This window comes from Lampetra fluviatilis, chromosome 19, assembly GCF_964198595.1.
Source record: "Lampetra fluviatilis chromosome 19, kcLamFluv1.1, whole genome shotgun sequence".
In the NCBI taxonomy this organism is placed as follows: domain Eukaryota; kingdom Metazoa; phylum Chordata; class Hyperoartia; order Petromyzontiformes; family Petromyzontidae; genus Lampetra; species Lampetra fluviatilis.
The window spans coordinates 12627419-12650100 of NC_136293.1; the positions used below are offsets into that span (position 1 = coordinate 12627419).

General features: G+C 41.9%; 1 protein-coding gene across 10 annotated transcripts in view; it reads right to left on the bottom strand.

The window, feature by feature from the left end:
* BLTP1 (bridge-like lipid transfer protein family member 1) overlaps window positions 1-22682 on the bottom strand; it is a 135066-nt gene that overhangs the window by 108633 nt on the left and 3751 nt on the right. For all 10 annotated transcript variants that reach the window (XM_078865107.1, XM_078865099.1, XM_078865106.1 and 7 more), the window contains exons 3-10: window positions 18083-18199; window positions 16052-16130; window positions 15309-15373; window positions 10406-10574; window positions 9001-9085; window positions 5300-5493; window positions 4263-4342; window positions 1046-1196 (exon numbers count right to left, since the gene is read on the bottom strand). In XM_078865107.1, the coding sequence (XP_078721233.1) occupies window positions 1046-1196; window positions 4263-4342; window positions 5300-5493; window positions 9001-9085; window positions 10406-10574; window positions 15309-15373; window positions 16052-16130; window positions 18083-18199 (940 nt within the window). The remainder of the gene's footprint in view (window positions 1-1045; window positions 1197-4262; window positions 4343-5299; window positions 5494-9000; window positions 9086-10405; window positions 10575-15308; window positions 15374-16051; window positions 16131-18082; window positions 18200-22682) is intronic.

Sequence of the window (22682 nt, forward strand, 5' to 3'; positions counted from 1 at the left end):
TCTCAAACACCATGATGCAAGATAGAGGATTCATCTTCCTCCTCCTCGTCTGCCTGTACTGTTCAACTTTTGAATTCCCTTCCATGTTCTTTTCAACATGTTCCTATTGAACCTGCTCATGTCAAGAGATGAGTTGCTTCATATCTGCTGGACGATCATTAGTGACCTTAATTGCTGGCCACTTTGCGTTTGAAGCATAGAAGACTGTGCTCGGCAAAAGCAAAAAGAAAACGCCAGGGGTGGTGGTGGTGGTGTAGTGTTTAGCACACTGCACCATAATCCCAGCAGAGAAAAATTTCAAACCATGCTGAACACACCAGTAGCCGCTGGTATTTGAACTTTACCTGATCCTCTCCTAGGTCAGCACGAGCTAAAATCAGAACCCAGTGTGGCGTTGTCAACATCAGCACTGCGGGAAACAACGGCAGCCACGCGTAAACGGTGCTGGTCACGCTACACTACCCGCGTGCTGCGTAATGCCCGACAAACGCTCAATGGCAGCATCTACCCCAGGGCACATTCAATAACGCCACCTCTTCAAAGCAGTTTTGTTTTGCACTAAAAATGTCGACATGGTTCACTCTCCATGTCACCTAACAGCAATTATTGTCTTATGCCCCGTAAATGTTAGCAGTGTTAAAGACTGAACGGTAGAACTAAACAGGAAAAATGTGTCTCTATGTGCGTGTACACAAGTGTGTATGTGACTGTGTGTACGCGTGTGTCTGTGCGGTAGTGTAGCGGTAAGCGCACTGCGCGATGAGCCTGGCGACCCAGGTTCGATTCCCGCTCATGGCCAACACCGGCGAAGATTATCTGAACCGGTGCTGGGCCTCCCCTAGGTCGACTCAGCCTGAAATGAGTACCGAGTGCGATGTGTAAACATTGCCGCTGGGGAGACAAAGGCGGTCGGGCGTGGTGCTGGCCACCCACCTCCTCGTGTACCGTTCCGGCCTTCATAGGTGCTCGCTAACAGCACTTGCCCCTACAGTCTGTTAAGGCTATACGGGGGATCTTTATCTTTTGTGTCTGTGCACCAGCCTGCCTCTGTTTATCAGCCCAGGGCCCGTAGTTGAAGTCCGTGGCCTTGCCGCACACAATGTCGAGCCCCCAGCAGGGTGGCAGGTCCTGCAGCTTGGAGGTTTCACTGCCAGAACTGTCCTCAGAGCTCTCCTCGCTCTCCTCTGGCACCAGGCCTGGTCAACGTGCAGCACAGAGTGGAACACTTTGTGAGCAAGCAGGAAAACAAGCGTCAAGGTCAAGAGGTCACGATGGTCAATGTTGCTGATGCCATCATCGTACATCGCTATCACTTGCTGCTGTTAGGCACCACAAATGCTGTAGAGGTGTCACCAATCCTCCTAGTTCAGAGGCAGAGTGAGACCGTGTACACGTGGCCAAGCTGCAGTGGTGAGAGGTCCCTTCCTAGTGAACAGGTGAGGAAAACTGAACCCTAGGAGCAGTGGTGCAGCATTTTAATTCACAGACATCATTCACATATACGAGATGTGCTCATTCATGCGGGCTCCCGAGCTCCAGAAATTTAAATGTATTATATTCTGTAACCAGCTTTTGATATAAATTGTTGCTGCTACCAAAAATGTCGTTTAATTTTCCCTCCAAAAAATATATGTGACACTCCCGTCCTCTAAACAGCAACGCAAGTTTTTAAGAGAGAATTGTTTAATTTTATTATGTTTTATTTTTATTATTTTATTACTTCCCTTCTACGTGACTTTACCGAAAAAACCAAGAAGATGAATCCCTGCAGTCACGAAAGCTTTAAATCGAAAAGCAACGCAAGTTATGTTACGGTTTCAACAAATAGGCAGCAGTTGTCCACACACAGGTCCACACGGCTCTCGTGAAAGTGTAGCGTGATGTTCCAGGATTTGTGTCAACACCCACATAAAAACGAAACCTGGCTATGAACTCTGGAACCCAATTTTCCCTGTTATTCTCTCTTTCCCATTCAATTCACCACCTGCACCACATGCAATAATTAAAACAAGTGCAACTCGGAGACAATGGAAGCTAATTTAAGTGGACATTAGCCAGTCTCCTCGTTGAAAACATTGCACGTCCAACACCCAGTATATTTTCAGCAGAGGAATATCCAGAGAAAGAATTGTGGCTCAGTGACTTTTAACACTTTCTCAAGATGAACGTTTCCAAATAAATGCAGCACAGAAGTAAAGCTAGAGTACATTCATAACAATTATATTCATATACGATGTTAACGTTCCCGAATGAATGATCAGGAATTCAAAACCACACCAACACACGAGGGCAATAAACAATGCATTGGGGCTCCACGCATTGAAAATTAATGGACTTTGTTCTCAGCCAGCTTATTTGCAGCCACTGTAAGTTAAGCAACACTTCCTTTGAAGGCTCCCTTCCAGTCTGCGCGTTGCAGATTCATGATAACCACACATCACCACAGGGCTTTTGTAATTATCCCATAAAGTGAGATGATGGCAGAGTAGCGTCGTAAGAGGAAACCTTGCCACTGACGGGACCCACACCAAACAGAGAGCGGCGCGTTGCTCTCCAACTGCCAAGATCATCTTTTACATTTTAATGAGGTATTGGCAATGCTGTGCAAGTACAATCCACGGGCCACGGTGAAGTAAATGTGCAGTAATTTAAATACCAAGATGTCTGCAGTCAATAATACATTTATTTGTTTGTTTTCTCTATCCGTGCAATCAAAGAGGCAATTTATAATTTAATAAAATAATTTTAATACCAAATAATACTTAACTTTATTGAGACACCGATGGAGAGAAATGACAAGAGAAAATGTTTTTGTAAGAACTAAAACAAGCTACTTGTGCAAGTGAGAAGAAGTTGCGTTTCTATTAATCCACTTTAAATCAAATCTTCTATTGTGACCAAAGGAATGGACCTGAATTGCATAGCGAGAACCAGTGGATCCACACGAGGACCACGAGCTCTAGCTTGTTATATTACACAAGGTTTAAACCGAAGAAACACTGATAATTAAACGTTTCAGCCCGTTGTCAATCCACTGCTGGATGAAAGCCTCTCCTCTGACCATGTGTCAACAACAGCGTTGTCTGAGCACGCTTCACCGCTGGTAAAGATGGGATTCAAGACTGGGTCGGATATCATTTGCTAATGATGTTAGCCATGACCAGGAATAGAACTTAGGGAGACAGCTTCATAAGGCAGTGTGCTGACCACTGCACCACTGCTCTACTGTCTACTGTATGATTGTGCAAAGGTTATGAAAGCAATATTCACATTTTTGGCTTCACTGTGAGAATGTAATTTCTGAAATATGGTAGGAGTTAGAGTTAATAAAATCAAGACGTCAATACAATTATAAAAGTTTTAAGTGGGCAATCATATAAATACTTTAAAAACATTCTCAAATTTGGAAAAATTATAATATCAAAAAACACGACATTAAACCAATTTACTGATCTGTCAGTTTGCTGAGAAATAATAAAAACCAAAACACATTAAAATAACAACACGCACGCTATTTGTTCAATCATCAAGTTTAGCTTTCCAGCAGCACTCCAACCTGCTATCATTCATTTCATTCTGGGCAACACACATGGCCACAGAGCACCTGGAAACTGTGGCCTTAAAGTGTGGGTGTGGTGTCGTCATCATCATGGTGGCCTTCATAAGTTGGGCACATGTACACCACGTCATACTGAAATCTGACAAGGTGCATTCGCTACCAAGCATATGACAGTAGAGTCAGAACGTTTTAGGAATACGATTTTGGAAGTTTCACCGACTACGTGTTAAAAACCTATTTTTGTATCAACCCTATTATTGAGCAAAATTGATCAGTCTGCTGCTGTGCAAATTTGAACATCGCATTTTTTTTTCATTCGGACGCTGTCTTTCCGACAGCCCTGTTCTTGACCCAAGGACGGCTGCTTGCGTTGTGGCCGAAACGTCATGAGAATTGTATTTTATGTTTTATTTTTATTATTTATTATTTCCCTTCTACGTGACTTTACCAAAAGAACCAAGAAGATGAACATCGCATGTTATGTATAAAACATTTGGCTTCATTCTTTTTGTGAACTTGGCATAGTCAACTGCCCCGAGTGAAATCATGTAAATGCATCTCTTGTAATCCTATTAAGAAGAATCCGGGAATTTAATGGTATGCATGAACCTTGAAAATTTGATGTGCAAAAGAAGAAAAAAAACTCAAACCAAAGCTTTAAAATGTACACGTTTACACTCAACTATTAAATGACTAACAATACCTGGCTTATCCATGTAGTAGTACATGTCCACATCGTTAGACAACATGACCACAAAGCCTTCCCCCATCGAGCGCGGAGGCCTGCCAGGAACACGCGCACACAGCAGGGATGAGCAATCGCGGACGCACAAAGCACTCTCCCCATTGCGCCCTCGACAATAACGAAAGGCGCACAGTAATTGGTGAAATTAACTAAAGTAAAGATTTTAATGGGAAACGCAGTGATCCATATTTTTTGGGGAGTTAGGCTGCGTGGCGTAACACAAAACACAATTACAAACCAATCAGAGAAATTATTTGTGGAGTGGATGATAAAGCTCGCGCTCGCAAAATACGTGACCAAAATGGCACCGGTGTGACACAGCACGTGCCAAACCATCGCAGCACACGCAACGTCGGATAGCCAAATGAGACACTTGCACCCGGGCGATGTACTGATCCCACACACGTACCGGCAACTTTGTAAAGATCTAAGCACGTGTTATCCAATTAGTGTTTTTACAGCTCTAAACTCTCCTCATAGTTAACCGTATATTCTCTATAAATGTTACGAGGTCTGTTGGGAGAAAAAGAAATAAAACTGAGTGCCAATGGCTTGCTTGGGAATGACTTTAGCATATGGCTATAAAAAATATATATGTATTAACATTAACAATATGCTGTACCATTAACTTTACAAATATAAACCATTTTCTCCAACAGGGAACCTCAAGATGTAATCTCTCGTGTGTCAATGATTTCATGAATTACGAAAAATTTGTATTGCTTGCCGAGCACAGGCCCAAAGGCCCCAAGACCCAAAACGCCAAGTGACCAGCAACAAACAGCACTACTGAAGGCGTAACGAAGAGTTAATAGGTTTCTTGAATTAAGCTTGTAAGAACTTGGGGAAAAACCTGTCTAACCGAGACAGTTGGTCTCAGCGGGGATCTATCCAACGAGCGGACTCGTAGCAGTAATCTTGGCGAGAGGAAACGAAGCGGGCGGCATGCATTGTGGGGGGGTGGGGGGCGAGGGTGACACGGGTGCGCAACGCACTCGTCCTGCTGCATGCCGGCGTAGCGCGGGCTGGGCACCAGCATGACGCGCACGTTCTCTAGCTTGCCCTTCACGATGTGCATGTACTCGTCCAGGTGGCTGGACGGCGGCTTGGTCGTGTACGTCAGGAAGGCGTCGTCGAAGTTGACGCACAGCATCTGGGGCAGCAGGCGGTTGCCAAACACCAGCCGGCCCTGGCACGTGCACGTGACGCGCACGAGCCGGCGATCGTTTCATCAATGGAATTAGCGATGGAAACATTCAACGATTAAGTGCTTTGTTTTTTTTTATTTTAGTCAACAATGACTCTCAGTCATAAAAAGTAATTATCTATATCACAGCATGACTGATTATGAGGAGAGGAAACTAACTAGCCTGAGTGAAGATGCAGACGAAAATTGCTTAGGAAATATATTACAGAAGGGTAATTAGTTATATTTGTTTGCAAAGATTGGCCGACATCTTGACCTGATAATACTGAGGGGGTGAAGGATTTGCAGGCTCTTCACACCAACATCAATAACCACCTCCGATTAGCACGTTTGGCTATGTACAGTGCAAAAAAAGTTCAACATACATACATAACAAGGAGTGGATGAGATTTTTGACTGCTCCACATAATCCAGATTAATATCCAAACTAAAGTGCACAGGTTCCCATTGACAAGACTCTGACTAATTTATGAAATGCTGAATAAATTAATACTGGTGTGACGCACAGTGAACTATAGTACGAGAACATGCACTATGAGAGATGAAGCAATGTGTGCAGGTGTTGGATGGATTGCTGCCGAGGCTGAATAAGGCTTATGATGAAGCGTAGAGCGTCTATTCAGGGGGCGATGAGTCACTCTGCCAAGGCCTTTGTCAGTCTGTTGCCTATCCATATGTAAGAGCAGTGACTAACACGGTATTCTTTAGGAACCTTGGTATGTTGATTTTCATTATCAAGTTGTTTTCCAAAAACACTCCAACCTGATCTGACATGCCTATTTATTTAATAAATTAGATGTTGTCCACTTTCAATGAATGTCTGAGGTATGTATGTCCTAGGTAGTGTTGAAGACAGCATGTTTACCATGGGGCCTGATAAAAATACAAATTAGATATCTTCCCTAATTAACAGTTCTCACATAATCCACAAAGTGATTCGCTACTGGTTTCACTTCTCATTTCAACAGGATTAGAATTAGCATCATGCACTTGGTGATGATTGGATGTTGAATTGGTTCTCCGATCCCTGCATCCACTGGAGGTGTTACATTCACCAGTACGCTGAAACAAATAACAACACGTTCCTAGAGGCACACCATGAAACTGCTGTGAGTGACCCCAATCAGTTTCAAATGAAACCCACGATACAGTATTGTCCTCTTCATTACCTTTTCCAATACCTCTCGAGGGACGACTTTGTAGACCGACGGGCAATAACAAGACCTCTGGGGTAAACTCATTTCTCCAGGACCAGACGTCTTCGCACAGACCTTATATTACATCTTAATGGGGGGGGATTTCTACCCGACGGATTCTAAGAAAAAGATTGGCCTCTCATCTAGAAAGCCTAATTTTCAGGTATTGGATCGGCTCCAGCGAGGCTTCAACAATTTAACACCGCGCCCGGTTCACACCTTGCCTTGCCTCCAGGTTGACACGGATGCTCCCACTCGGGTCCGCAAACATTCCAACATGTTTTATGGTCATGCCCAGATGTTCACTGTCTATATTTAGCCATTGTTGGACCCTTCAATCAAGTGCTTTTTCTGCATCTGTTAACCCTGCGCCATGGAATTTTAGTATTATAGGCCTTCCATTTCATGCAATGCTGATTAAATAATGTGTTTTATCATGGTTGAACTTACCATACTTGAAGAATAAAAGTGGCAAGCAGACCACGGTATTAGGTTTAAGAAAGAAAATCAAAAACATTTAGTTCTAGAAAATCTATTTCATCCAAGGGGAAATCAGCAAATACAACCGTATCTTGGGACTTTCACTACAAGAGAAAATGTATCCTTCCAGTTAGACAAAGGTTTGCTATTTTTTTCTCCCCCTTGTGGTGTTGGGACTCTTCCTTTGGCAAAAGTGGTGGTTACATCTCTGCTTCAACACAAAATGTCTTTCTCCCCATGACTCCCTTCCCCTTTTCACGCTCTCCAGTGCGTTCATGCAATTGTTCTTTTGCTTTTCCAGGAATTCGATTGGAGTGGTTATTCTGACAGGTGAAGAGATCCCTTTTTTCCCCAATAGGACCAATATCATGTGCAGGAGACTTTCGTTTATCTGCGCAAATGACTGGGGGAAAAGGTCATTGGATAATTCAACATCGCGGATCATTCAAAAATATCAATTTTCCGAGGATCTCTATGCCAATAACCACTAATATGGGGAAAAATTATGTTTAAGTTAATAAGATTGAGTTTGTTAATGAACAAAATAATAAATTGTAGTCAAGAATCGACTGATCGATGCATGTGCTCAGTGATAACACTTTCCTGCTCCCATGTAGAAGACTCTGCCTACGAAGTGGATAACAGAGCCACACGCCAATCAAAAGCCATCAAACTCTGCCCACCGTTGTAAAGATATACAACTACTGTACTGTAGAGGCGATCACACGTGGATTTTGGATTAACTACCTATGTTTGTCTTCCTTTTATGTTAGATAAGAACTCTTAACTGACGCATTCACTTATGAAGTAATACATTTTTGTATTTAAAAAAACCAGTATGTGTTCATGATGATGGAGGTTCAGCCTTGGATTTTACAAAAGCTGATACATCTTTCCATGATGCTGTATTTACACGTGTGAAATTTGCATAATTTTCAACTTATCACTCGACAAGGCACTGGGCCGCTTTCTTTTTGTACAACATATTTCACGCCTCCGAGTAGTTGTTTTAATTTCACCACAAGATGCACTTTTACTGCCATTTCTTGTCCCCGGATGGTTGTCGGACGACACAAATTTTTACATGGGCTGCTTTTGTTCTTATTGCCAAGATATGTTCCCAATCGGTTGGAGATGTCACCGAAACGATGAGAGACAACATTCTGGTCTCAACAGACGAAGCATCGTGTGGCGCGCATCACAAATTAATGGAGTGCACCTGCGGCTACTAATTTGGCTTGCAAACTAATGCAGTTCGCCTGTTACTCAGGTGCAACAGTGACGTTCGCTAGCGTCCTTTTAGTATCAAGCGAGTAGTTTCAGTCATGAGGTCGCAATGCTGGCGGGATTATAAATCACAACTGTAATAATGCACCAAAATTACAGGTGAATGTACAAAGAGACGTGTACAAATGAAATCGACAAGAGGTGTATAAAACACTCATAAATTTCATGAGCTGTAAGCTTTAACCCAGAAGTCTGCCATAACACTGATTTGCAAACTGGAGTAATCACCCATGCACATGTAATCATGTGTAAACACCAGATAATCAGTGACATATTTAGCATGAAAAACAATTAACGTTTCTATGCCAATGTAGACAATCAATTTTTTAATCAGTTTGCCGAATAGCTGATGTCTCATCAAAGTGGGCTGGGTGGAGGGAGAGTGGTGGTAGGTGGTGGAAATGGGTGAGCCACTCGATACAAAATAATGATAGCTCCACAATTAAGAGTTTCTAAGCAATGTCTCCACGTGTGTTGGTACACAAAACACGCCACGTGGTGTAGGCACAGACGCTCAACGGCTTACGGAATGAATGTCCAGCTTAATGACAGGAATCAGAGACCTCCACGACGATGCTGGGTCTTCAGTCTCGGGCTTTTTAGCTTGCGTACTATAACGCAAAACAACGAAGAGAAATCTTGGTTTACTGCAACATTCTCCAACATTCCATAAGAAATATCCGTTTGCAATGTGGAAGCCAACTGGTAGCCGCAAGGGTAAAGCGGGGTGCAAAACCGTCAGCTTAGCGCTGGTTTTGTCTCCAAGTATGGATAACCCTTTTGTCAACTTGGCCAGTTTTAAATTAAGTAAATCCTTAAGTCACACAAATAACAAAAAAACTCAACATGTTCATCAATAACACCGCATCAAACTGAAAAATATAAAGTAGGCAAAATTTCCAGCAATGGCCCTTCTACATAGCATGTAAAATGAATCAAATTTGTGGGAGTTATTGTGCCCTCCGATTACGGAAAGACAAATCTAGACAGACAGAGCGTGGGCATAAATACAAGTTCAAGTTTATTTTGTTAAGCAAGTGAAAACTCAAAGAGACCAGGTTAGTGCCAATTACAAGAGTGACTTGGGGCATTAGTAGTGGTGCCAGTAACAGGGCGATGATTGCTCGTATAATCTCAATTAAATAACGTACCAGTATACTTTTCATTCACAGATTTGGACCCCGACACCGGCACACAATGCGTTACTCCTGCGAATGACGTCAGGGGATCTTTAACGTTCGGTCATTACACACCGCGGCAATAACCAGGGCGGCCGCTGAATTCGAACCGTGAACCTCTGCAGCAAGCGGCGGACACACTGCTGCCAGGTAGCTCCCGTCAGGTAATGTGACTGCCACAATATAGGCTTTGGGGGTTAGAAATAATAGCAAGCACCTGAATGTAAAACACACACGACATGCCACATACACGACACTCAACTGATATGGCATGAGAATGTTGAATAAAGCGCCCCAAGAACGGACAGATGAAATCAATGGTGAGCTAAAAAAATAAGAATGACACAATAAAATACGATAATATAGAATGATTGGCAGATACGAGGATGAATGGTTGGTGTAGAGATGAATGGAACAATCAGCCAAATGACAAGATGCACGGATAAGTGAAAAGGTGGACGGGCATATGAAAGTAGCAGTGAAACACAGGTCCAAAATACATAAGAGATCTGCTGTGCACTACCGATTTTCTTCTCCAACCATGCCATGTGCATTATAAACCACACAGAGAATAGGTTTTATCTCTCTCTCCCTATCACTGCACCCTCATGCTAAACAAACCGGAAGAAAGACAGCTAGATAAACAAGTAAACAGCTCACAGATGGCGGGCAAAACTGCCATTAATTTCAGGCGCGTGTCACAGACTGCACTTCGCGGCCTGTGCTTCACAACGGGCCAGCCCAGGAGCGCACCTGTCAGACTTCGGAGCGGCCTTGCACGGGGGCTTGTCCTTGGGGGGCAGGATGACGGTCGGCTCCAGGCCGAACACCTCCTCCACGTGCGCGTACAGCGACGAGCGGTTGTACACGTGCAGCTCGAAGCCATTAAGAGTGCCGTGCAGCCGCGTCTCCGCCCGGGGATCTGACGGCGGAGAAATTGTTGGCGCCGCAGCACACGGTCAAGCACGGGGGGGGGACACAGCAGGGCACACGAGGTCAAGGGTCAAGGTGGATCTTCGTCAGTCAATCTTTTAAACTCAGCTGCACGTGGCAGAGGGGGGCCAGTCAGGTCACTTCCAGACGGCTCGCATCCATTCAGTTCAATAATTGCTGGTGGTCTTCATGGGTCAAGACGTCTCGACCCCGACAGCGATTGAGATACGCATGATGCATGAGGCGCAATGGGAGCTTAGTGTGGCTCGTTCAAAGCAAAATATCGGAAGGAACGGACGTATCTCAAGGTACAATTCATAATGCAATACACCTTCAAAATGATACTCGGTAAAAGAGCGTTTTGAGAAGCTGACATTTCTCCAATGTGAGGAATTAGCCTGGCATGATCTTCGAGGTGCAAATATAAATGACACAATGTAATAAAAATGCATGGGTTCATCAATTAACATCAATGTCTTTTAATGTATGCAACAAAAATGTGCACATTAATTACTAATATTACATTCAAACAAAGCTGTACAAAAGATATAGAAATAACTCAATGAAAAATACTGAACAATACTCGTTCAATTGAATTGCCGTTTTGAATAGCAATGATTAATTAAATTGCCTATTGGGGGAGAGGGTAGTGAATCATCAAACACGTATGATGCATTCATTCAGATCCTTTTTAATTTCTCCCAAGAAAATTGGTGAAATTGTGATTTCAACACTTGCAGATGGTGGCGTGCCAATTATTTGCATTTTTCCATCTGTTCATCCCATGCTGATCATTCTTAGAGCACAAGGACAAACCTAGTCCCTTAAGTTCACAACAGTGGGTACATTAGTGCCCATAAAACGTAGGCGATTAAGGCATTATCTGCTTTTTTATATATTTCCAGTACTTGTTTTACTGAGAACTACTCAACTTTAGAAATAGGGTTCACATTGGTGCAGCTTAAAATGGAATGTGTATGATAAAAAGGAAAATAATCTGACATACCAATTTTGCCAAACAATATACAACCAAAAGAAAATACCATTATCTGTTAGATGCTTACCCCAAGCCCTCATTACTCTGATAGTGCATTGTCTTTGTGCTGTACGCCTTTTGGCGTCCTCTTGACTAACACGGTTTGAGACCAGGAGAAAACCTATTCTTAAATTACACTGCAATTCGCCCCATTATAAAATTGACATGGTGCGCATGTTAAGCACACACACATCCACGCACACACGTACAGTAATACGCAGACACGAACAGCAAGTACACGGGTGAACTACTGCGGTCAATGACTCGCCACATAGAGACATGCATGTGCAGGCCCCTTCGTCAACCCACTGCTGGATAAGGGCCTCCCTAAACCGTCCAGATTTCTTTGAGTTTGACACGTGGATTAGATCGTCTAAGTATAAATACGTCGTTACTTTGATTTTATTTCACACTGGTCAGTGCAGGCTGGTGTACGTGCGGGCAGCATAGACATACAGGGGTGTGGATGTACAGGACAACAGTGGATTTCACTGCCCTGCACTGCCCACCACGTGGAGCCCCACAGCCTGATGACAACCTGCTGGTGGACGGTGTTTACCCATCCAAGCACCATCAGGGCTCAGTCCTGCTTAACATCCAGGAACACGGATCAGGTGCACACCCTGGGTGATGTGGTCATAGGCACGTGGTGGTGAAGTGAACAAAACCAAAGAAATAAATTGCAGAACAGAGGGCCCCCAGAGGTCACCTCCAATCAAGCACACCAGAACACATCTGCTGTCACAATGCCCTTTTTTGATTCGTCATCATAGAATGTTTTCACGTGCAACATAACCCATTTACGAAATAACGAAGTGTAATAGAATTTGTCATTCAGCAAGCAGCGGCAACTTGAATGCTGACAGAGCTGATTTGTGTAAACATAACGCATATGCAGAGCAGTCCACTGTGACAGAAAACTCCCCTGATAATTCCCCAAAGAGCGTCCTTCTGCACAAACAAAATCACTGAGGCTCAATAAATATGCACAAACATGTACGCATGCGTGTATACGTACGTGCATATACAGTATGTTTTCTGTTTTAACTGTGCGCATAAGACACTGATTAAAGCAAATTCTTACAATTTGACAAAATTGCGGTTTGAATTGATTATTTACAATGTGTACAAATGATATGCAAATTATATGACACTTTACATTGATTCATTTCATCAACAAAAAATATATTCGATATTATTTGAAAAAGAAAGAAAGTGAATAAGGCAAAATAGGGGGTACAACTGCAAAAATAAAATTGGACAGTGTGCTTAAATACTACCAATTTTGATCTATGACGCATTGATCAGAAACGTGGACAATGGCAAAGAAAGCTGAACCAAGGCTGAAAAGTGCACAAAACATGACAGCGAGACGCACGCTTGGAATTACAGAGAAATACGAAGAGCAATACGAGGATCAGGGAACAAAACACAAACCAGACGCTTCGTATCGACTGTAAAAAAAAAACAAGCGGCGAGTGGGCTTAGGCAGGACACGTCGCTGGGAGAGACGATGGCTGATGGATAACCCCGGCGATGGAATGACAGCGAACTGAGTACACAGAAGCGTGAGCGAGACGGTGGTGCTGCTGCAGGATGGCGCCGGCGCGAGGAGGCATCGTCCGGCAGTGGACAGACCGTGACCAAAGATACGCCAACGGTACATTTTAAGTGCCAAGGAGCAAACGCAACTGTACAAGGGACGCGGACGTAAAATATGAACACGACGAAGAAGACGAAATTAAATTATTCTGGAACCAAATTATGATCCCGAAAAGTGACAATTCATAGAATTGCTGGGGGGTACGCACTATACATATTTATTCTGCCCTTCTTCCTAAATATGTACACACACACACATTGATTATTTGCATACATTCCGTGTTTTGCAGTCATATTCTCAATATCGTTACTTGATTAAGCTTTCCAATGTAAATCCTTATGTTATTAAAAAAACAGGGTGTGGAATATAATGTGGTTGACAGCAACAGAGGCAAGAACAAGCCACCACCTGGAATTTACTATGATAATGGTGATGAGCATTGTCCATTGGAGATTAGTTTCCTTGGGCAATTCTCTCTTTTTCACTATTCAGATTTTACTTCCAAAATATGGCAACACGAGCAGCTACTACATTTATGTAAATACTCTTTGTTTTTTTCAGTAAAGTCACGTAGGTAAAAAAAACGTCATGATTTAATTTATTTTAAAAAATTAAAATAAATGTTATTAAAATAAATTAAATCACGACATTTCGGGCTCAACACAAGCGTCCTTGTGTTGCGCCAGAAACGTCATGATTTAATTTATTTAAAAAATGTACCTACATGACTTACCGAAAAAAACAAAGAGTATGAATCCTTGCAGTCACGAAAACTTCAAATCTAGAATTTATGTAAATTTTGTCATATTTGAGCAAATTAGGCTAGAACGTAAGATTGAACGCACATAGTGCGTTACACATTTATATTCGTAATGCATTCATGTGGCATTTGAGTTGAAGTTCGAATAAGAATCACTAAATATGCATGGGGTCAGAAAGCACGGTGCCTTGATTCCAGATGGCAATAACTCACCGGTGAAAGAACACAACCAACTCGCACCGTTGGGTTTCCACTCGACGAGACAACAGATTAAATTAAGCCACGCAAACTCAATTACTGCCGGCCTCTGGCTGCAGGATGACGACCAAGCTCAGGAAGTAAACAGAAACGAGAGCTCGGAGCGTGCTGCTGTTTGTATCGATGGCTCAGAAATGATCCCAACGCGGCCATCAGCTCACCACGGCACTCGATGTCACAATAATTACGCACTGCAACTGCCTGAGATACAATTGCACTTGGGTTGCTAATTTGTTTAGTTTGTTGACCCTTTCTGATCTTCAAATAACAAAAAAAATTGTTAGAAACATACAATTTCAGTTTGCCTCACAAATTGAAATGTCTAGCAATAAAAACAAAAGTCCAGCCTTGCGTGATAGTACGCTGCGCTACGAACCCAGTGATGATTATTTTCACCAGTCTTGGGCCTCTCCTAGGTCTACTTAGCCTCAAATGAGGACCTGGTGCGTTGTGTAAATATCACCACTTGGGAGATAAAGGCAGTTGGGCATGGTGCTGGGCACCCACCCCCTCGTGTGCCGCGCCTGCCTTCATAGGTGCTTGCTAACAGCACTTGCCCCAAAAGTCTGTTAAGGCTATACAGGAGATCTTTGTCTTGTGTCTGGCACAGAGGGGAGCACAGGTGGTGCATCTGCCAGTCATCTCAACCAACCCAAAAAACCTGGGTCTGTCCCGTGACCTCTTGCCAGCAAACAAGCCTTCGACACTTCAAGTGGCCTCAAGGTGCACCTAGCCTGGCACAAGCGCCTCTTGGTCCCTTATGATGGTTACTGCTGACCTATCCATTTAGAATGGGCTGAGCCGTTATCATCCACGTGGCCCAATCTATTCAATCGTTAAAGTTGAACTGGATTCGATTATAAATTTCATTTCAACTTCTGAAATCGATTCCGAAAAATCGATAATGGATCAACAACCCTAAATTGCACAGACAATGCGCGCAAACAACAGCGTGACGCTTATTCATTAGTAGTGCAGCCAAGTGCACACACTCGCAATGGATTTGTCACGCGCAGTAGGTTTGGACATTTCAGCAAGGGTTCATGCCAGCAAGTGTACTACTCACCGTTGTGCTTTTGTTTTGGGTTGTATATTCGCCACCATCTGAAGATAAGCAATCCGTCCTGTATCCTGAGTACACAAAAAGGAAACGCTGAATATATATAGATGGAAGGCAACAACTTTTATCCTTATGCGTAATGTAATTTTTTCTATAATTATTGCCGACGCAGGTCGGGCCCATTGCTTACGGATATGGCTGATATACTTAAGTCTTTTTTTTTTAAATGCTGGCACAAAGTTAGAAACATTTTTCAAGGAATTAGCAAGACTGAAAGTATACGTGTAAAGCAAATAATAAAATCTCATTCATTGTATCGGTATAATGTGCTATGTGTAATTGAACTAATTATCTGGTGAGGCTGCTGCATTGGCAGAGCTGCACAAGCACAGTCAACAAAAAACTCAACACATCATTCAATAACACGGTGTGGCCTCAAAATAATAAATATTTATATGATAGGCGACGTTTCGGGCCAAGGCCATTTTATAAAGCCCATACATAAGGAAGCCACAGCCAGAAAAGGTGGACAATAAGAGTTGGAGACTGCACTTTACACTGAGGAACATTCTTTATTTAATGGTTTGTGAAAACCAATTTTTTTACTGGGCATATTAATAGTTCCCTAGCAGTAGCAATTGTGTAACAGACAACCCCTTTAATAATAAAATATTACTGAAAAACACATTTATATTAAAAGTATAATTTAAAAATAATTTACTAAAAATGTCCCTTTGATATTGACTCACCGGATAGACATGTCTTCGTTGACAAAGTGAACATCACGGAACATGACTTTTCCAGACAACACTGAGAAAGTGAAAGAGCCTGCAAGGGAGACGGAGAAACACGTAAAACCACTTGGCAAACGACGCTCAATTCTCTCAGCAAAGTGCAATTAAGTTAACTTAGTTTTTGTAAAATATGCATTCGTGTTTACAACAGTCATAAGAATGTCCCTGAATTCAGTGATCACGGTTCCCACTGGCAATTTATTTTTTGAAGGTATCTTGGACAAAAAAAACTTGCAAATGAATATAAGTGGAAGTTGGTTAAACCGAAGGTCATTCTTGACTTAAAGCTTTCGTGACTGCAGGAATTCGTATTCTTGGATCTTTCGGTAAAGTCACGTTGATAGGTTCAATGAAAATAACAAAATAATAAAAAATTACTAAAAACTACGACGTTTCGATCTTGAAGTTGACCGCCTGTGTTGCGATCAAAACGTCGTAGTTTTTGTTCTTTTTTGTTATTTTCTTTGAACCTATCTACGTGACTTTACCGAAAGGTCATTTCATTGACCGCATTTGCATTTATCCATAAGGGCACTTGTTTTGGGTTGGAACAGAATTAGAATCGGCGAGTGGTAAGCATTAACGACAAGATGTAGAAGAAAACACCATCCTCTTGCCAGAGGGAACAAACAACTTGATAAACAGTCTTGACTTAAAGCTTTCGTGACTGCAGCAATTCATACTCTTTGGGTCTTTGGGTAAAGTTACGTAGATAGAAAAATAGTAAAAAATCTTTTTTTTTTCACCCGAGGACGATTGCGACCGAAACGTCGTGATTTTTTACTCTTTTTCTATCTACGTGACTTTACCGAAAGACCCAAAGAGTCTGGTATACAATGCTTAATTGTATTAGTACACACTGCAATGACGTGAACAGTTTTGTTAAAAAAAACATTAATTTTTATAAAACTCACCAAGAAGGGCCCTTAATTCAATGATCGTGGTTCCCACTGAGTGTTTCCCCCACTGGGCGTTATGTTATGTTGTACAAACAACTGAAAACACATCTTCCATGGTTTCACAAAACATTTACGACAAATGTTGTGAGTGTGGCCGATTTATCTGCAACCTTTCAAGCCTGTCTGCATTATTTCATGGAGCTTTAATAGAACAAAACCCAAGGCCAACAGATAAAATGCTAACAACAAAAAAAATCAGTTGAAAAGGGGACTGTCCTTTCACTCTATGTGCCGGCATTATCAGAAAATAAGTGGAACATTGGGTGCAAGTGTCACAGTTGAAATTACATACAAACATTTAAATTCATCCCAACAGTACGAGAAGCAGCCTCCGTGTAGCCAAGTGGTTTGCAGCCCAAAAAACGAGCACGAATCAAAGGTCATAAAATAAATAATTTAGTTTCGACCTTAGCTCTATTGAGCAACACCTGGAGGTGAATGGAAGTGAACATCCGCCTTACATGGCATAGCAATAAGACGAACATTTCTGAGCGTTAGGGGAAGTGTGTACACCTCGGCAAGCATACGCTCCCCTGAAACAAATTCAGTGAGCCCATGTGAAATCAGCATGAAATGCACATCGATCGGAATAATGCCGAACAGAATACATTTTGTCTGAATACTATCGAGAAAAGGAAGGTATTGATCAACATTAAGTCAGAAGAATTAGTTCCAATTGCATAATTTGTTTCGTAAATACAATTTCAGAAGAGTTTGTTCCTTGTTACATTTGAAAAATCATGCTGACATTAAGTGACAAACTAAACGTATCGTACGTTTTTCAATAGTCATTGGTGACTGGACCGTGAGCATCAACTCTCTTTACCTGGGATCTCATCTGTACCACCTCAACACACAATATAATATATTTATAACATAATCTAAGTACACCAAAGTAAAAACAATCAAAGAATGAATCTATAATTGTATTTCAAGAGAATAAATATTGTAGATTTTTTTTTATAACACGAGTAAAACACGCACACATACACCGCGGAATTATTTTGCCATTGAGCATGTTACTCACCAAAGTGGATGTGTCCATATTTATAAAAGCGGTTTAACAAGATGGTGAGGACAAAGCCCATATTACGCGAGTTATAGTAGGTCAAGTAGATGATCCATCCGCATGACAGGATCGTTGCTGGCAGCACACAGGGGAAAGACACAAACACACACACGATTAATTACCGATAATGATCATTGGTTTTTTACCCTTGTATCTGACAACAAAACTGACACTTTTTTTTTACAAGGAGTCATGTTTGCATTGACCACAATACCTGCAGTCATAATGCAAACAAAAAACACAACTCTGATAATGTATGCACTGTCCTTGAAGTTGATTGGTCCACACCCGAGACAGCTTTTCTTAGAGCCTAGTCTCACATTGCGTTGGACCAGATGACGCCAAAAGACACCAAAAGACAATGCACCATCAAAGTATAAGAGCTCGGGGTAAGCATTTACACCTTGTTTGCATTCCAACCGCAGGTATTGTGGTCAATGCAAACATTGTTGCCAGATAAAAGGGTAAAAAAAAATATCATATTTTGCTACTGGCAAAGGAGGTTCCAATGGTGATTAATTACCGATTACTGTTCCACTGAAAAAATCAACACGTTTAAATAAATGGGGGGTTGGATTATGTGCTAAAAGCAAAATCCTATACAGGAATACTATAATAAATGTATCTACTGTTAATGAGGCTCCGACAAATTTATGCAAAATCCCACCCTTGCAATACAAGCATTATGACATTTACATTTGGTGCACACGCTGAGTGAATTTGCCATGGAATGCTGCATTAGGTGAACTATTTATTTTGTAATCACAGTACGTGCATATAATGGTAGCTTTATAACAAGTCATGCATTATATCTCTCACACTGTACACATTTTAACTTAAACTTCATCATGTACCACAAGAGAATGAGCAAATCCTCTCTCATGAAGCGCCATGATTGGTACTGTTAAAAGTCACCATCCGACTTGACCTCGGAACACATCCGACGGTAATAAACCAGACCTCCGCCACCGGTGGCTAAATATTATTAAGCGCGACGCTGTTTGTGCACAAATCTTTCCACAGGTAATGACGCAATTTATCAATTGCACTTCATAATGGCCCAACATATTGCAGTGAGCAAAATGTTGTACAGTCGAGTGTTAGGAAATTCCTGCAGGAATCGCGTCCAAACGGCGAAATACCACTGCGGAAGACTCCTGCAGCAATCGTTATTCCTCCGTGGTTAAAATCTCCATTTACTTCAATGGGATTCTGACGACAAAAAGAACAGTCGCGGAACAGTCATTGAGGGGAATGGGATTCTTAGAAAGCTGAGGAATTACACGGTAAAATACCCATTAATGCCATGCCACGTTAAGCAGAGCTCAGATCCCTGACAATTCCAAAAGTCCACTAAATCCCATGATCCCACTCGGAATTGTAATTTACTCGTGATTCCAGGCTAGCAATGATGAGAATCATCATGATTTTAATAATAATAATAATAATGCAATTTATAACGCGCGCAAATTTGCGGACGTAACGGCCGCAACTGAGAGGTGCGGAGCCAAGCTCAGGGTCGCTCGAAAGCACGTGGTTATAGAGGTGAGTTTTTAAGTCTCTCCAGAAGGAGGCGATTGAGGTGATGCTGCGAATGTGCAGAGGGATTGCGTTCCAGACTGTTAGGGCTGCCACCGAGAAGCAGCGCATAGACATGACCATCCTGGATCTTGGTATCGAGAGGAGGTCGTGAGTCACGCTGCGCAGGCATCTGCCGTGTGCTGAGCTGCAAGTTGTCAAATACATGTCCAGCCCTATTGTCAATCTACTTCTGGCTGAAGACCCCTCCATGCCATACTAGTCATGGGGTTTACTAACCGTACTTCACCACGCTGGTCAGTGCAGCTTAGTGAAAGCGGGGAGTACAGACGTTAGAACATAGTACACAGTACATGACTGGTATTTGCTGCACTGCCCTCTATTAACAACGTTTTCCCCACAGCAGCCTACAACAACTGTTTCAGGCACAGTAGTTGCCGACCCAATAAGAAACCAGCTCAAGCCTGCTTAGCTTCCGAGATCTCATGAGACCACAGCTATGATGTAAAGCAAATTTTATTTCGTGTGTCTCACGTGCTAGTCACGTAACAACACCGGATGCGTGGGTTGTGTTCATCAGCCGGGCATCAGCTGGAGGTCAGAGTGAGAAGATCACACAGAGGCTTTGAATGACTGACAATCTTCTTTGTAATTCCCCAAAACAAATAAATGCACATACTGTAAAAATATATCTGTTAGTCGTCCGATTCAACACAGGATTAGGTAATCCCTGGTACATAAAAATGTACAATGCCATCAGCGTGGAGAACATTATGTACTTATACTTATGAGTGTCAAATCCATCTTCAGTAGCTGATTATAAGTTCAAATTTCACTCTCAACAATGCAATTATACATTTCGGAGGTCAGCCAAGATCTGTGCAAGGCATTGCTTGACTGCGTGCCAAAGCTTGGCTATTATTGCTAAGACCGCTAGCTATGCCTTTTATACTCTATTGCATCGCAACCTGTTTGGTCACAGCATTTATGAAGCTTACAAAATGGAAATTTATCTCTTTAGAAGCTATGGGAGTGTGACATTGTGTAAGAGTAATTTCATAAAGGCAGTAGTAGCGTGACGTACAGCAATATTAAGTCAATTTAATAGTAATTTTAAATGGATATATTCATGAAGTGTGCAGTCAAATAAGTTCAATAAACATATTTGACAACACACTGTTTCTTAATAATGTTAGTCAGTTTTTAGAAGCAAAACAGTGTGAATTCATTGCAGCATTTCACCAATAATTATAATAATACAATTTATAAAGCACACAATATTTAATGGACATAAATGACCGTGGCTCTGAGGCTTGCAGCCAAACTCAGTGTCACGTGAAAGCCAGGGAAAGGACATCGGACTTTAAGTGTCTATTAAAATTAGGTGGAGATGGAATGATGTGACTGCGCATCAGGATGGCATTCGAGACGGATATCAGGCTCAAAGAAAGAATGAGATGCGCCCATTCTTAATGGCAACAAGTGAGTGTAAATAAAATGTATTATTTTTTCAAAAAATAGATGTCATAACCACAATGCAAAACTAACTCTTCTATGGTAACCGACTTCTCAGAAATATTCTTTCGTCATGAAATCTCATATATCCATCAGCATAGTTGCATCACAAAAACATGAGCAAATTATTAGTATCTTTTATTACTGCATCCATTTGCCAGTTAAAACCAATTTTGGGCACTTACAAACACAAGCGTGTGTGTGCGTGTGTGTGCGCATCCCGTTGGGGAGAGGGATGCAGTAACTGGAAACAAATGGGAGATAACGCCTCACATCTAACCCAGAGCCAACACAGCCATTAAACCTGGAACGCGCGGGTGTCTGGGAGCAAGACAACAGGCTGCTTGTTAGCTACCACTGTCGCAGTTGTGTCGCGCTTTTAAATAATCATAGAATGCTTTAGTATCTTATATAATAATCAATATTGATTTAAAGCTTTCGTGACTTCAGGAATCCATACTCTTTGGTTCTTTCGGTAAAGTCACTTGCCAAGCTGATCAGAGAGGATTGGTGAAATAGCGGAACCAAAATTTATTCAGAAATCATTCACCGACAATGTTAACTGTGGCTCGTAATAAAACTCAGGTCACCGAATTAATCTCGCAGTGCGCTCACCACTGCACCACTACTCAGCTCTCTTTGCATATTACCAATATTTAAAAGGATACTTTCATATTACTGATTACAATTACAATTTCAATTAGTTATTTAATCTACAACAGGTGGTATTAAACCCTTGCTTTCCGTCCCTAACGTTTTTGGCCCTAAATTATAAGTAGAATTGTGTTATATGAACTGAATACTGGCTACAAATAATGTAATGATTGTCATTTTGTTTTATCAGATAATGGCACTAAAGTGCCTGTGTAAACTAATACACACAGGTGAAAAGTTCAGCCCCCAAGTGGTTCAATCTCCATACAGGCAGAGTGAAACGTTCAATCCCTAGGTGGTACAAATTAGATAGAAAGCAATCATAAGCAGACACCTAAGACTAAATTGTCAGAGAAAAATGATTTGCAGTAAACGTTTGTTTCTGAACACAAAACAAATTTTAGCAAATATGAAACTGTGCAGGCTTTTATAAAGTGTTCACATCACAGACAGCCAACGGATCAAACCCGACAGTGATCAGCAATCACTGAAATTCTCTCTTCGCAATATCAGGCCGATAAACCAAACGCGATGCGGCACATAACAGTGGCTTAATTCAATGCGCCGCATCAATGCTTCCATCATTTGGATGCACACTGCTTACATGACCGGTGGCAGCACACATGCGAACCAAAGACCTGCAGCGTAGCCTTTAACTTCAAATGCAGAATTCATAAAAAGCCCTTTTTGCCCACGCCTTAGCGCTATATAAATATATAACCAAAAGCACTGCATATGCACAATGAACATAATTGCACATATTTATACGGTGTAGTGGCGGAGAAAAGCCAACTGAATACGTGGAAGGTCAACACATTCATGACAATCGAACAGCAAGATGTCTCTAAAG